The sequence below is a fragment of the Mesocricetus auratus genome, unplaced genomic scaffold, assembly GCF_017639785.1.
Source record: "Mesocricetus auratus isolate SY011 unplaced genomic scaffold, BCM_Maur_2.0 Super-Scaffold_100022, whole genome shotgun sequence".
In the NCBI taxonomy this organism is placed as follows: Eukaryota; Metazoa; Chordata; class Mammalia; order Rodentia; family Cricetidae; genus Mesocricetus; species Mesocricetus auratus.
In genome coordinates this window covers 34,633,851-34,647,393 of record NW_024429203.1, presented here as the reverse complement: position 1 = coordinate 34,647,393, position 13,543 = coordinate 34,633,851, and the positions used below count along the sequence as shown (strand labels likewise).

The following is a 13,543-nucleotide window of genomic DNA, read 5'->3' as shown; positions in this document are numbered from 1 at the left end:
TGCCAAGCTGTTTTTCAAAATACCTGAACCATCCAAGGTCCCATGGTTGCTCCACTGCTCATCCCCCCCCCCAGCACATGCTCACTAATCATTCCACTGAGTTCATAGTGGTGCCTTATTGTGATTTAAATTTGTATATCTATATGACAAATGATAGTAGAGTCACATATCTATAAACTATATATTGCCTATATGTAGTTTTTTGTTTTGTTTTTTACTCTTTACTCCTGGGGGGCCTGCCACCCGGCTCCCAGATAAATACATAGAAATTTATTCTTTTTATAAATGCCCAGCCTTAGCTTGGCTTATTTCTAGCCAGCTTTTCTTAAATTATGCTATCTACCTTTTGCCCCTGGGCTTTTACCTTTCTCTATTCTGTGTCTTTTTATATTTCTTACTCCATTGCTGGCCAGGTGGCTGGGTAGCTGGCCCTTGGCATCCTCCTCTCCTCTCCTTTTTCCACCCTTCCCCCCTTACCTTTTCTCCTTTTATTGTCCCTGCCTGTCCATTCTGCTGCCTAGGTATTGGCCATTCCATGCTTTATTAGACAATCAGGTGTTTTAGACAGGCAAAGTAACACAGCTTTACAGAGTTAAACAAATGCAACAGAAAAGACTGCAATACATCTTTATATCATTAAATAAATATTCCACAGCATAAAGGAATGTAACACATCTTCAACTAATATTCTACAATACCTATATATAAACATACATCTGTGGCAGTGTATCTACTAAAATCCATCTCTTGTTTTCACTGGCTTTGCACTCATACTCCCAAATCTCCTCTGTTTTGAAAGTTGTTTTTAATATTAGATAAAATCCTCTTTCTCGTACAAGTGTGTGTACTAAACCCAGACCGTTGTGTGTGCTAGACAACCTTCCTATCACAAGTTACATCCCAGCTCAACATTTTTCATTTTGATGTCATGTAAGTAGTCAATTCAAAATTTTTTCATATATTTGGTATTAAATGCCTGCACTTTTGCCCAACCTAAGACTAGGATTACTGTAGTTTTATACTTAGTCTTGAAGTCAGGTTTGATCCTTCTAACATACTTCGTTGTCATTCCAAGTAGAAGCATAGGACTGTGGTGGTATTCTAGAAGGTCTACAGCACTGAGATGAGCCACACAGAACTTTAAAACCAGTACATTTAATCATAGTGTTTGCAGAGGCAGCTGACCTAAACAAGGGGGAATACATGGACCCCAGACTGATGACTGAGAGGCCACCATGCAACTGATCCACACACACCCCAACCCGGGTGTCAGAGAAGAGGCCTCGGCAATCTGTGGGACCTTGGAGAGTAGAGCAGTATTTATTCCTGGTATACAAATAGAGCCCATTCCACATGGATTGATGCTCTCTCGGCCTGGACACACTGGGGAGGACCTAGGCCCTGCCTGGGATCATATGACAGACTCTGAAAATCCCTCATGGAAGCCCTTACCCTCTCTGGAGAGTGGAGGGGAGATGGAATGGGGTGGGGGTGAGGTTGGAAGGATTGGGGGATCGGAGGAGGAGGGGAGGGAGAGGGAACTGAGAGTAACATGGGTAGAAAGTTATAGAAAAAAATCATAGTGTTTGTTCTTTATCCCAGTCACCTAAAGAGGTGACTGAGATATAAACTGTGACTTTAAAGGAGTATAAAATGTGGTGTACAGACAATTAAAAATGAAAAGCCTATGAGTCAGAAGATGGCTTAGTCAATAAAGTGCTTGCCTAACAAATATGAGGAACTGAATTCTGATGGTGTAGTAGAACAGTGGGCTCACCTGAGATTATAATGCAACTTTAATAGGTCTGGGCTTGGACCTAAAGAACTTCATTTCTAGCAAGTTCCAGGTGAGACTGGTGTGCTTCTCTGAGAATCACACCTAAAGTAGCAAAAAATAAAACAAGATGGATTAGAATGGCATGAGACCACAGCCTCACTTAATAACCTATTCCAGTAATCTAGACCAAAGATGATGAGTATCTGAACTGCTGCCAATGTCTGGCAATAGCAAGACTAGGGTCCAGTGAAATGTGAGGGGATAAAAGTGGAAAAACTAACTTGAGTTTGAAGTAAAAACAGTCACGTTTGATATGAAACATAGCTGTCTAGGTAGATGATGGTGTCATTAGCTAAAGTATAATATAAAGGTGGTTTGGTATGTGAAGGAAGACTGGTTAGAAGATATACATTGGTTAGAGTTGAGAAATGGAGTAGACAGATAGGACTTTTTTTTAATACATTGACTTTGAAGAGTCTATAAAAGTAGCTAACATTTTAAGGGTGGATGAAAGAAGAACCCATAGGGACTAAGAAATGTTAAGCAGAATGATTGATGCAGAAAGAGCAGTATCAAAGGCAAATGCAGGGGGTTGAGAGTAACTCAGTGGCTCATTTGCCTGTTGTGCTTGACCACCAGGTTCCCTCCCAGCACACCCACGCCTGACTCCATACCACACATACTAAAGGAGGTCACAATATTATTCCTATACATGTGTCAAGCCAAAAATTACATATACATGAATACATTGTAGTTAGAAGAAGTTTCCAAGATACTGGTTAACTAAAGGAAAATTATAAAGCCCCCCAGATTAGTTTGTTTTGTTTTGTTTCTCAATCTTCTGGAGAAAAGTTTAGAAGTAAAGCTAGTTATTTTCCACATCATTCATAATGGTAGCTCTCATAGTGCCTTTTGCATTGAGATTTTTTTTCTCTCCTTCCCCTCCTCCCCCACAGATTGATCATACTTAGAAGAGCTGCTATGACAACACAGGGAAGTGAAAACTAACAGATGCAAATGCAAGTCTTGCTATGCACTGAAGAAACAGCATTGTCTGTGAAGTTCTATTTTTAAAAATGTCTGCTTGTAACACCTTTACTGAACACGTTTGGAAACCTGGCGAATGCAAGAATTGCTTTAAACCTAAAAGCTTGCACCAGCTTCCTCCAGACTCTGAAAAGACACCCAACACCCACGGCAATGTGAAAACTAATGCCAATCACAGTAACAACCATCGTGTCAGGAACACTGGGAATTTCCGGCCCCCTGTGGCTAAGAAACCCACCATAGCTGTGAAGCCCACTATGATGGTGGCAGATGGGCACAGTGTATGTGGTGAGCTTAGCATCCAAGAACACTGTGAGAACAAACCAGTCATCCTGGGATGGAACCAAAACAAGACTTCTTTGAGCCAGAAACCACTTAACAACAATTCTGAAGGTGATAGTGAAGGTTTTGGCTGTGTTCCTCAGCAGTGTGGCAATAATGACAGTGCAAAGAAGATTCCCAGTAACAATAATGGACTAACTGAAGTGTTAAAGGAGATAGCGGGTCTGGATGCAACCCCTCAGGTAAGAGGAAATGAAACAAACTCCAGAGAAACATTCTTAGGAAGAATAAATGATTGCTACAAACGATCATTGGAAAGAAAGATCCCACCAAGTTGCATGATAGGGAGCATAAAGGATTCTCAGGGCAAGCACGTTATTCTGAGTGGGAGCACAGAGGTCATCAGCAATGAAGGGGGCAGGTTCTGCTACCCCGAGTTTTCAAGTGGTGACGAGAGTGAGGAAGATGTGCTTTTCAGGGACATGGAAGAGGAGCATGAGAGCTGGGATGAGAGTGACGAAGAACTGTTAGCCATGGAGATTCGAATGAGAGGGCAGCCTCGCTTTGCTAACTTCAGGGCAAACACTCTATCTCCTGTTCGATTCTTTGTGAGCAAAAAATGGAATACTATCCCCTTACGTAACAAGTCTCTGCAGAGAATCTGTGCTGTAGACTACGATGACAGCTATGATGAAATACTTAATGGTTATGGGGAAAATTCTGGGGTCTCCTATGGGCAAGGAAGCATTCAGAGCATGGTATCATCTGACTCCACATCACCAGATTCCTCTTTTACAGAAGAGTCACGTTCTGAAACAGCCAGTAGTTTATCCCAGAAGATTGGTAATGGGGGGCTATCACCTGGTGACCCAGGAGATTCTAAAGACATGACAGAATCTGAGTCTAATAACGAAAGTCCACCTGGTAATAATGAGGAGAAGGACTCACCACTGACTTCCAAAAGCTCAGCAAAAGTTCCAGAGACACACAAAGCAGTCCTAGCTCTACGCTTAGAGGAGAAGGATGGCAAAATCGCAGTACAAACTGAGAAATCAGAAAACAAAGCCTCTACAGATATCGCTGGCCAAGCAGTCACCATCAGCCTCGTCCCAGTAGAAGAACAAACAAAGCCCTACCGAGTAGTGAATCTGGAGCAGCCGCTGTGTAAGCCATACACTGTTGTGGATGTGTCAGCAGCCATGGCCAGTGAGCACCTTGGGCGCCCCAAGATAAAAGGCTCATCGTCTACTCCAAACTCTCCAGTAACATCACCTGCGTTGACACCAGGACAAATAAATGCCCATTTCAAAAAATCTAGTGCAATCCGATACCAGGAGGTGTGGACTTCAAGCACCAGTCCACGACAAAAGATCCCTAAAATAGAATTAAGTACTGGGGGAACTGGGCCAAATATCCCTCCAAGGAAAAACTGCCATAAATCAGCACCCACCTCACCCACAGCTACAAACATTTCCTCCAAAACCATCCCTGTTAAGTCACCTAATTTGTCTGAAATAAAATTTAATAGTTACAACAATGCTGGGATGCCACCTTTCCCCATTATCATTCACGATGAGCCATCCTATGCTCGGAGTTCCAAAAATGCTATTAAAGTTCCCATTGTTATTAATCCAAATGCATATGACAATCTCGCCATCTACAAAAGTTTTCTGGGAACAAGTGGAGAACTCTCAGTGAAAGAAAAAACCACAAGTGTAATAAGCCATACTTATGAAGAAATAGAAACTGACAGCAAAGTGTCTGATAACGCCACTAGCAAGCTCCCAGACTGTCCCCAAGCTAAAGGCTTTTCCAACAGCACAGAGCGTAAAAGAGGCTCAGTAGCTCAGAAGGTTCAGGAGTTTAACAATTGTCTCAACAGAGGTCAGTCTTCTCCACAAAGAAGCTATAGTTCCAGCCACAGCTCCCCAGCAAAAATCCAGAGACCCAGTCAAGAGCCTGTGTCCAAAACAGAAGGCGGACAAGGGTCTCAGGTGGCAGGCACCAGGGAGAAAGCAAGTGCCGTGCTTTGTCAGATTGTGGCGTCTATCCAGCCCCCCCAGACTCCTCCAGAAGCACCTCAATCTAGCCCTAAGGCTTGCAGTGTGGAAGAGCTCTATGCCATTCCTCCAGATGCAGATGCTACAAAGAGTATACCGAAAAATACACCAGTCCGACCCAAATCTCTCTTTACATCTCAATCTAGTGAGAATGCTGAGGCACATCAGACCACAGAAAACCCCACCACCAAAATTCAGAAAGATCCATCCACGAAGACAGTCACTTCCCCTCCTTCCAAATTAGTGACCAGCACCCAGAGTGAGCCACCACCTCCCTTTCCCCCACCACGGTCTACTTCCTCCCCTTACCATGCAAGTAACCTTTTGCAGAGGCATTTTACCAATTGGACCAAGCCAACCAGTCCTACTAGATCAACAGAAGCTGAGTCAATTCTGCATTCTGAAGGCAGCAGGAGAGCAGCTGATGCAAAACCTAAACGTTGGATATCATTTAAAAGCTTCTTCCGCCGTCGGAAAGCAGATGAGGAAGAGGAGAAAGAGAAAGAGCGAGAGAAAGGGAAGCTGGTGGGCCTGGATGGAACAGTCATCCACATGCTGCCGCCTCCTCCAGTCCAGCGCCATCACTGGTTCACAGAGGCAAAAGGAGAGTCCAATGAGAAGCCTGCTATTGTCTTCATGTACAGGTGTGACCCTGACCAAGGCCAGCTCAGTGTGGATCAAAGCAAGGCTGGGCCAGAGAAAGGAAGAACAGAGGATGTGTTATTCCAGACTTCTGAAGAGAAGAAAAGTAGCCATTCTTCTCCATCTCAGATTCCTGACAAAGCTTGCAGGTATGTAAACTAAACTCGTGGAATGTAGGAAAATATTAAAATATTTTAAGTACATTTTCAGGTGCTAAGTTTTCCTTTATATCTTTTCAGATTGCACAAAAGCCATTTCCATTTGTAAGTAGTACTGCGCGGTCATTATCCATCTTGATAACTACATTCCAAGATTAGAACATTATCAAAGTGATCTCACTGCTCTGTACAAGGTTTATGGCCCTGAATCTCTAGTTAAAGTAGTGCACCACATCCTGGTAAATGCAGGGGGCTTCAACATAGAAAAGCAAATCCAAAGCATTGTAATGTCAATGTATAATATGTTTTGGATGCTGAGATGGTATAAGGAAGAAGCAAAATGAATGTTCCTTCCCTCCTATGCATGAAATAAAACTCCAAGCAACTCTTTATGGCTTTTACCAAGTTGTTATCCTCAGATGTATTACCTAAGTGAATGTTTAGTTTTTTATTGCTGTCTCTTTTCAATCCTATTTTCAAATATAGAGAAAGTATGGAGCAGAGAGTAAGCAGAAATAAGAAAAGCTGCTTTATTGATACTGAGACCAAGAAGTACACTCCTCCCATCACCCAAGCAGGCTGTGAGTTCTCTAGGTGTTAGTTTTCTTTAATACCTCAGTAACTATTTTTTAATAACATGCTCTCTACATGGTACATCCCAAGTATTTTTCTCAAATCATACTAAAACACTATAAATTAACTGCATTCATCAGATGAGGAACTGAAAATTAGAGAACTGACCAGAATTGTTAAGTTAGTAGTTAGAAGAGCTAGAATTCACATCTTGATCTGTCTCACTTTAGAACTTTTTTTTCCTAAAATGCTATGTCATTAATGAACATGAGATCAAACAAAGGACTGGAGAAGTAACCCAGCAATAGAGTGCTTGCATAGCGTATGTAAGGAACTGGCCTCAGTCTGTCTGTCTGTCTCTCTGTCTGTCTGTCTGTCTGTCTGTCTCTGTCTCTCTCTCTCTCTCTCTCACACACACACACACACACACACACACGCACGCACAATGTCCAGAACTGTGCACATAATATCCACATGTGTGCACATACATGATGTATATATGTATACATGTATATATAGTCTGCTTTCATTTATACAAATATTTATATGTAGGGACACTGTTTTTCTTTCTTGTTACTATTATAAACAAAGTTAATTAACTGTCAGTTAAACAAGTACATTTATCCAAAGTTTGTGACAAGTAGGATTTCTTTCTTCATCCTTATTCGTTTTAGTCTTGAACAAGTGCCCCAAATACTTCATTCTTCTGAGTCATCTTCCCTCCCGACACACAGTAAACTTTCTCTATCCAGCTTGGCCTCCTCTCTGGCACATATAGAAACATCTGATTGATAGGACAGACTTTATCACCAGTTTCCTATAAAAACATGTAAGGGAAAATGAACACTTGGTGCCTGCAATTTTCCCAGCAAAATGCCAGGAAGTTTTCTACATGTTCTTTACTAAAATGATCCTTTCTCATACCTACGTGTAGTTGTCAATGCTTTCCAGGGAGAAACATCCTTCTTATCAGTTGATTTTTGTGCTCCCTGTTACATCCTTAGTGATAGCCTGTCATGCTCCAGTTGTAACATAATGCATGCATTTCGAATTCCTGTTTCATTTAGAAAGGATGCCACTTAAATAGCACATAGAGTTACCTAAGAGGGAATAGTATATAGCTCTTACAGATCAATAAATGACTTTGCTTCTATTTAAGTATGACTGTGGTAAATGTATCCAGACCTTGGAAAACAGCTGAATAGTAGTGTAGCCTTTCTTTTGTAACTCTTTCCTGTAGCTATACTATATTATATGTGGACTTGAGGCAACCCAAGTCTTCTGTGTGGCAGACCCATTAGTATTGAGTGTTTAATTTCTTTGTAAAAATGTCCATGAATTCAAATGACACAGTTGATTTCCTTCATCAGTACTAAGATTTAACTGTTTCACAGTTATCCAGAGGGATGTTAAAACACACTGACAGGTTCCACTCCCGGGGCTTCTTTTCTTTTTTTATTTATTTATTTATTTATTTATTTATTTATTTATTTATTATGTATACAGTGTTCTGGCCTAGCAATCCCTGCAGGCCAGAAGAGGGCACCAGATCTCATTACAGATGCTTGTGAGCCACCATGTGGTTGCTGGGAATTGAACTCAGGACCTCTGGAAGAGGTCCTTAACCTTTTAACCTCCAGTCCCGGGTTTCTTTATTGCTGTTGTTGTTTTCTGTTTTTTTGAAAGAGGGTTTCTCTGTGTAGCCTTGGCTGTCCTGGAACTTGCTTTATAGACCAGGTGACCTCAAACTCAGAGATCCACCTGTCTCTTCCTCTCAAGTGCTGAGATTAAAGGTGTGCACCACCACCGCCGGCAGCTCCTCAGGGCTCTGATTCACTTGGTCTGAGGTACATCCTGACTTTGCATACCCAACAGGATGGTGTAGAATCATTAATCTTGCTACTGTTCTAACAGTACATAAATAACGCCATGATGGGATACTAAACTGTTCTTAGAGACAAATTTAAATTTTCTCATTTTACAGTGTCCCAGAGTGAGTAGAATAAGGAGTATTCAATAGGTTATTTTTAGCCTTGTGGAAAGTTTAAAGCATGAATATGTATATTGAAAACTATACTCCATTTGCTTTTTAAATAATTACCTCATTTACTTGGATTGTCATTGATATTTACTTGAAGCAACTTTGAGAGGGAAAACATTACAATCAAATGTCAACATTTGTGTTTCTGGCTTGATGGCAGTGTGATTATTAAATTACCATCCCATGCCTGGGAACACACAGCTAAAAGAAATGAAAATACACTTTTCCTATAAGTAAATGAAGATACCCAATCTAAATTGTCTGTAAAGAATGAAGAATGAAAAATATCCTTCTAGTGGCTAGACTGCAGGGCCTGAAAGATGAGAGACTTGTAGAGCCTTTCATTGTGGTATTAGACTATTCCTGACATTTATTTGACTGTTCCTAAGATATAAATTGAATATGTGCCATTAGCCTTAGAACAAATAGGGAGAAGGACATTGCTGAAATAATGAACTCCGGTATGACTCCAGCTTTGACTCTCTGGCCCTTCAGTGTATAGGGCCATAGTGATACTTATCACACAGAATTAATTTGAACATTTCATGAGACGACATAAAGTAGACTGCCCGGGGCCTAGCATATTAGATGTTTAAAAGTGATAGTAGCTCCTCTTTCCTCAAAGTGGTAAGTGCTCCATGCACAAAATGATAAAGTAGCACAAAACACCTAGTGATTAAATCAGCTTAAATCGACTTCTCAGAAATGAAATTGGAGCCAGATGTTAAAGGGCAAATAAGAAGGCTGAATGTAGCAGCATGTATCTGTAACTCCATCAGTCAGGAAGCCAGGTCAACAGGATTGTGAGTTCAAGGCCATCTCGGGCCCATTCAGCGCTCTCTCTCTCTCTCTCTCTCTCTCTCTCTCTCTCTCTCTCTCTCTCTCTCTCTCTCTCTCTCTCTCTCTCTCTCTCGGGGAGGGAAGGAGAAAGAGATTGTTTTTCATTTGTCATCTAGTTAACATTGCAGGCAAAAGGAGGAGAAAAGCAAATAGAAGGGGTAATGAATTGTGTGTTAACAAGTTGATCTCATAGAAGGGAATAGTAGCTCAAAAGAAGCTAGGGCATTGGGGAGAGGGGCTGCTAGTCCCAGGTACAATAGGATTTCCATTAGGATGAGTTTTGGTGGTCCATTGTGCTGCATGATGACAATGGTTAATACAGTGTGTATTTCAAAACTTCTTTAGGAATGTATTTTAAGCCTCATCACAAAAAAGTGGATCAAAATGATGGATTTATTAATTTCGTTTAATCTATGTTGTATACATATTTGGTATGAGTATATATATCATACTGTACTTCGTAAAGTACTGCCAAATATAAGAAAAAGCAGAATAGTTCAATGGTTCTGCACTTACAATCCATGTAAGATCAAATAGATATCATGTAAAGATCACTGTCTTCACACTGTACTGTATTTGGGTCTTGTATCTATTCCAAAAGGCCCCTGTATTAAAACTGAGTGACCAGCCCAAGGTTCTCCTAAAAGGTGATGAAGCCATGAGGTGGAACCCCTTTGAAGAGAGTTACTGAGGCACGTGTCTTTAAAGAGAATTTTGTTTGTTTGTTTGTTTGGATGGATGGATGGATGGATGGATGGATGGGTGGATTATCAGTTTTGGTTTTTTCAAGATAGGGTTTCTCTATAGCCCTGGCTGTCCTGAAACTCACAGAAATATGTCTACCTCTGCCTCCCAAGTACTGGGATTAAAGGTGTGCATCACCCCTACTTGACTTAGAGTAGAAAAATTTAACCATATGCAAAAGTAAATACATGTACATATCTACTTACCAGTGTAGCCATGTTTTCCATTTTCTAGACATAGTACAGTTTATAATCCCAGTACTCAGAATGCTGAATCAGGATGATAATATAATCATGAGTTTCAAACTAGTCAGGGCTATATGGTGAGGTGTTGTTTTTTGTTTTTTTTTAAACAATCAATTTAGGGGTTGGAGATGGCTTGGTGACTCAAAGCACTGGCAGCTCTTTGAGAGGACGCAGGTTCAATTTCCAGCACCTAACATGGTAGCCCACAAACAACCATAACTCTAATCCCAGGGGATCTGATCCCCCTCTTCTGACCTCTGTGGATACCAGGCACTTATATAGTGGACAGACATGTAGGCAAAACACCCACACACATAAGAAAAAAAAGTTTACTTAAAAAATCAACTTATATGTCATGTCTCTTTCATACCTCATTTTTCCCCCTACCCCATTATTTTGAAACAAATCCCAGGTGTCATTTCATTTTTATTTCAGTATGTTGCTCAAAATCTTAATCCAACCAAAAAAAAAAGATTTTTAAGTCTTACTGGCTGAATATCATTTGGTATCAAATTAAAATACCATATATATTCTGATGACTCTTAAATTTATATCTTCACCCATCATACTCTCACCATGACTTACATTCAGGTCCTCACTTGAAAAGTCTATTTCAAACATATTCAGATAAACATATCTAAGACAGAACTCTTGATTTTTCCCTACAGATGTGTTCTGTCCCAAGTCCTCCCTTCTTGTAAATGGCCCACTGTCCATCCATTTGCTCATGTGAGAAAACTGAATTATTTTATTATCTTTTAGGATTAAGAATATTAAATCCTATCAACTAAACTTCCAAAATACACACCACATCTACTTCTCGTTTCTGCATCTACCTGTCTGCATTGCAGTATCTTTCACCTCGTTCACTGAAGTAATTTTGCTAATTCTCCCTGCCCAGTGCCTTGCCTTCTGTTTCCTTAGACAATCCAGTACTCCTAAAGGGCAAAACCCATTGTTCAGCCACAGTAAAGAAGTCTCTGCATAGACCCATACCTGCCAGCTTAGTCTATCTCCAATTTCTCGTCCCCTTGTTCATAATCTCCTCAGATTTTTAGCTTTCTGTTTCTCAAACATGATGAACATGACCCTTTGGTAGGCCCCTTCATTAGAGGATAATCTATCTACCTTGTAGATTATTGTATAACATGACTGAGTTTATGTAAGGGACACAGAAGAGATAAACAGGTCTCTCTTAGGAGAGAGTTGACAAAATCTTTAGACTTTTTTTGGTTATTACAGCCAAGAATGCAGGATATACTGGAGTGGCTGGACTGTGTGCAAGACTCTCCACAGCAGAAGGAATTGTCGTGCTGAAAAATTGTCAGTAGTGTCACTTTTGAGAAACATGGCTTAGAAAACATACATGATAAATACTATGTAAGCTTTGGCTGCTATTATTACAATTGTTGCTGTTATGAGAGTAAGCCTGCCTATTATTGCTGTTGTTAGATGTGTATTTAAGCCCTGTGTCTAGCACTCCATAAATGTGGAGGTGATTATTATTAGGAGGACAAATATCTGTAAACATTCTACACAAAAGCAGCTTCTACTTGAAGAAATACTTTTGCAATGTAAATAATCACTCTTTGGGGCTTGTTTAGGGTTTTTCAAAGTAGAACACATCTGTATTCATTATTACTTCATATTTCTTTTTTTAATTTATCTAGTATTTTTATTAGTTTTTAAAATTAACATAGTAATGAATTTCATTATGTTTTCATACAGTTTGCTCTTGTTGATCCTCATCCCCAACTCTCCTTCCCCTCCACCATGCTCTCCATCTGGTCCCCTCCTCCCCACAGTGGTCCCTCTTATACATTTTGTCACACATCTTCTATTGCCCTATTTTTCCTCTACCCTCTTAACATCTTTGCCACACACCCATGGCCTTGTTCCTTGCTTCATGAACTACACCTCACCTCCTTCTGTTTCAATTAAAGCAATTTTCCTTTCAAAGCACTGTTACAATCAGACATTTTCTGGGTCTGCACAATGTGCCACCCTCCACCACACCCCTTGCCTTATGAAGAGAAGAACATGGGCATCAGAATTGGACAGCATCCCTTCACATTCCCACACTGCCACCTCTGGACTCAGGTAGTCACAGGCCATCTGCTTCTTCCTTAGTTTCCTCCTCTGAGAGGAATTGCCACTATGTCTTGACATTTTGGTGAGTTAAATGGAAAGTGTACAGTGTATGCAGCACTGAGTAGAAGTCTGTTCCAAGAGGTCATAGGTCTCAGTCAACACTCATTCCTTCATTGCTTCTGTTACATGTACAAACTCCCCTCCCTGCTCTGACTCATGGAACAAAGAAAGATAAGTGAGGGGAAAGGCCTTTCCTGTGCTTCTGGGCATGTGGAGACAGTCTAGGACCCCATATCCTCCCGAGGCTAGTGTCCTTGGTGAGAGCTGAGCATTCTCTTCTAAGATCTTATCTTTTCAGGAAATATATATATATATCTCATTCCATTCTTTAAAAGCAAACCAAGGCTGAAATGGGGATGCTGAGTGATTTATACAGTCATTGAGAATGGCAGCCTTATTTTAATGTTCTTTTCCAAAACTAATTTATCTGCTGTTAATTTGCACAGATGCCATTCTGACTTTGTATTCCACAGGATTTTAAAATTGTAACTTTAGTTAGTTTTATGAAGGTGACAGTGATTTACAATGGCTTGTGTTCTTGCCTGCTGTTTTGGCATGCAATCCTGTGCCTTGAATACACTTTAAATGGCTATCACATGTTTTCATTTTTTAAATGAACCCTGTACAATGCTAGAAATGAGAGCCTATTTCAAACTTTGCACCTAGCTGCAGTATCCCATGTGCACTTGGTTTGCACACAGAAACTCCTGTGTTTGACCACACTCTTTTAGACAGTAGCAAAACCTCATCCTATCTCAGTTAAAGGTTAATCTCAGTTCAGGATAAGAAGTTTGACGGTTTCAAAGGCTATGGAGGCTTAGTGCAAAATTGGACCTACTAGATAGTGATCAACAGATATGTTTTCCCACCTGAGAATACCAGTAATTGGGAAATTTGGCAAAATCAAGTTGATGACTTGAAAACCAAGGTAGGATTAAGAAATGTCATCATAGTGGGGGGTCCTACAGGTGGAGGTACAAAAA

At 40.5% G+C, this 13,543-nt stretch overlaps 1 protein-coding gene across 6 annotated transcripts in view; it reads left to right on the top strand.

Annotated features, from left to right (window-relative positions):
* The window catches only part of Peak1 (pseudopodium enriched atypical kinase 1), a 221,988-nt gene that overhangs the window by 163,082 nt on the left and 45,363 nt on the right, over positions 1-13,543 (top strand). For 5 of the 6 annotated variants that reach the window (XM_021226850.2, XM_013112959.3, XM_021226851.2 and 2 more), the window contains one exon: positions 2,734-5,957. In XM_021226850.2, the coding sequence (XP_021082509.1) occupies positions 2,854-5,957 (3,104 nt within the window). In that variant the 5' untranslated portion in view covers positions 2,734-2,853. Of the gene's footprint in view, positions 1-2,733; positions 5,958-6,047; positions 6,072-6,452; positions 6,548-13,543 lie in introns of all 6 variants that reach the window. The other variant, XM_040730261.1, reaches the window with a different exon arrangement.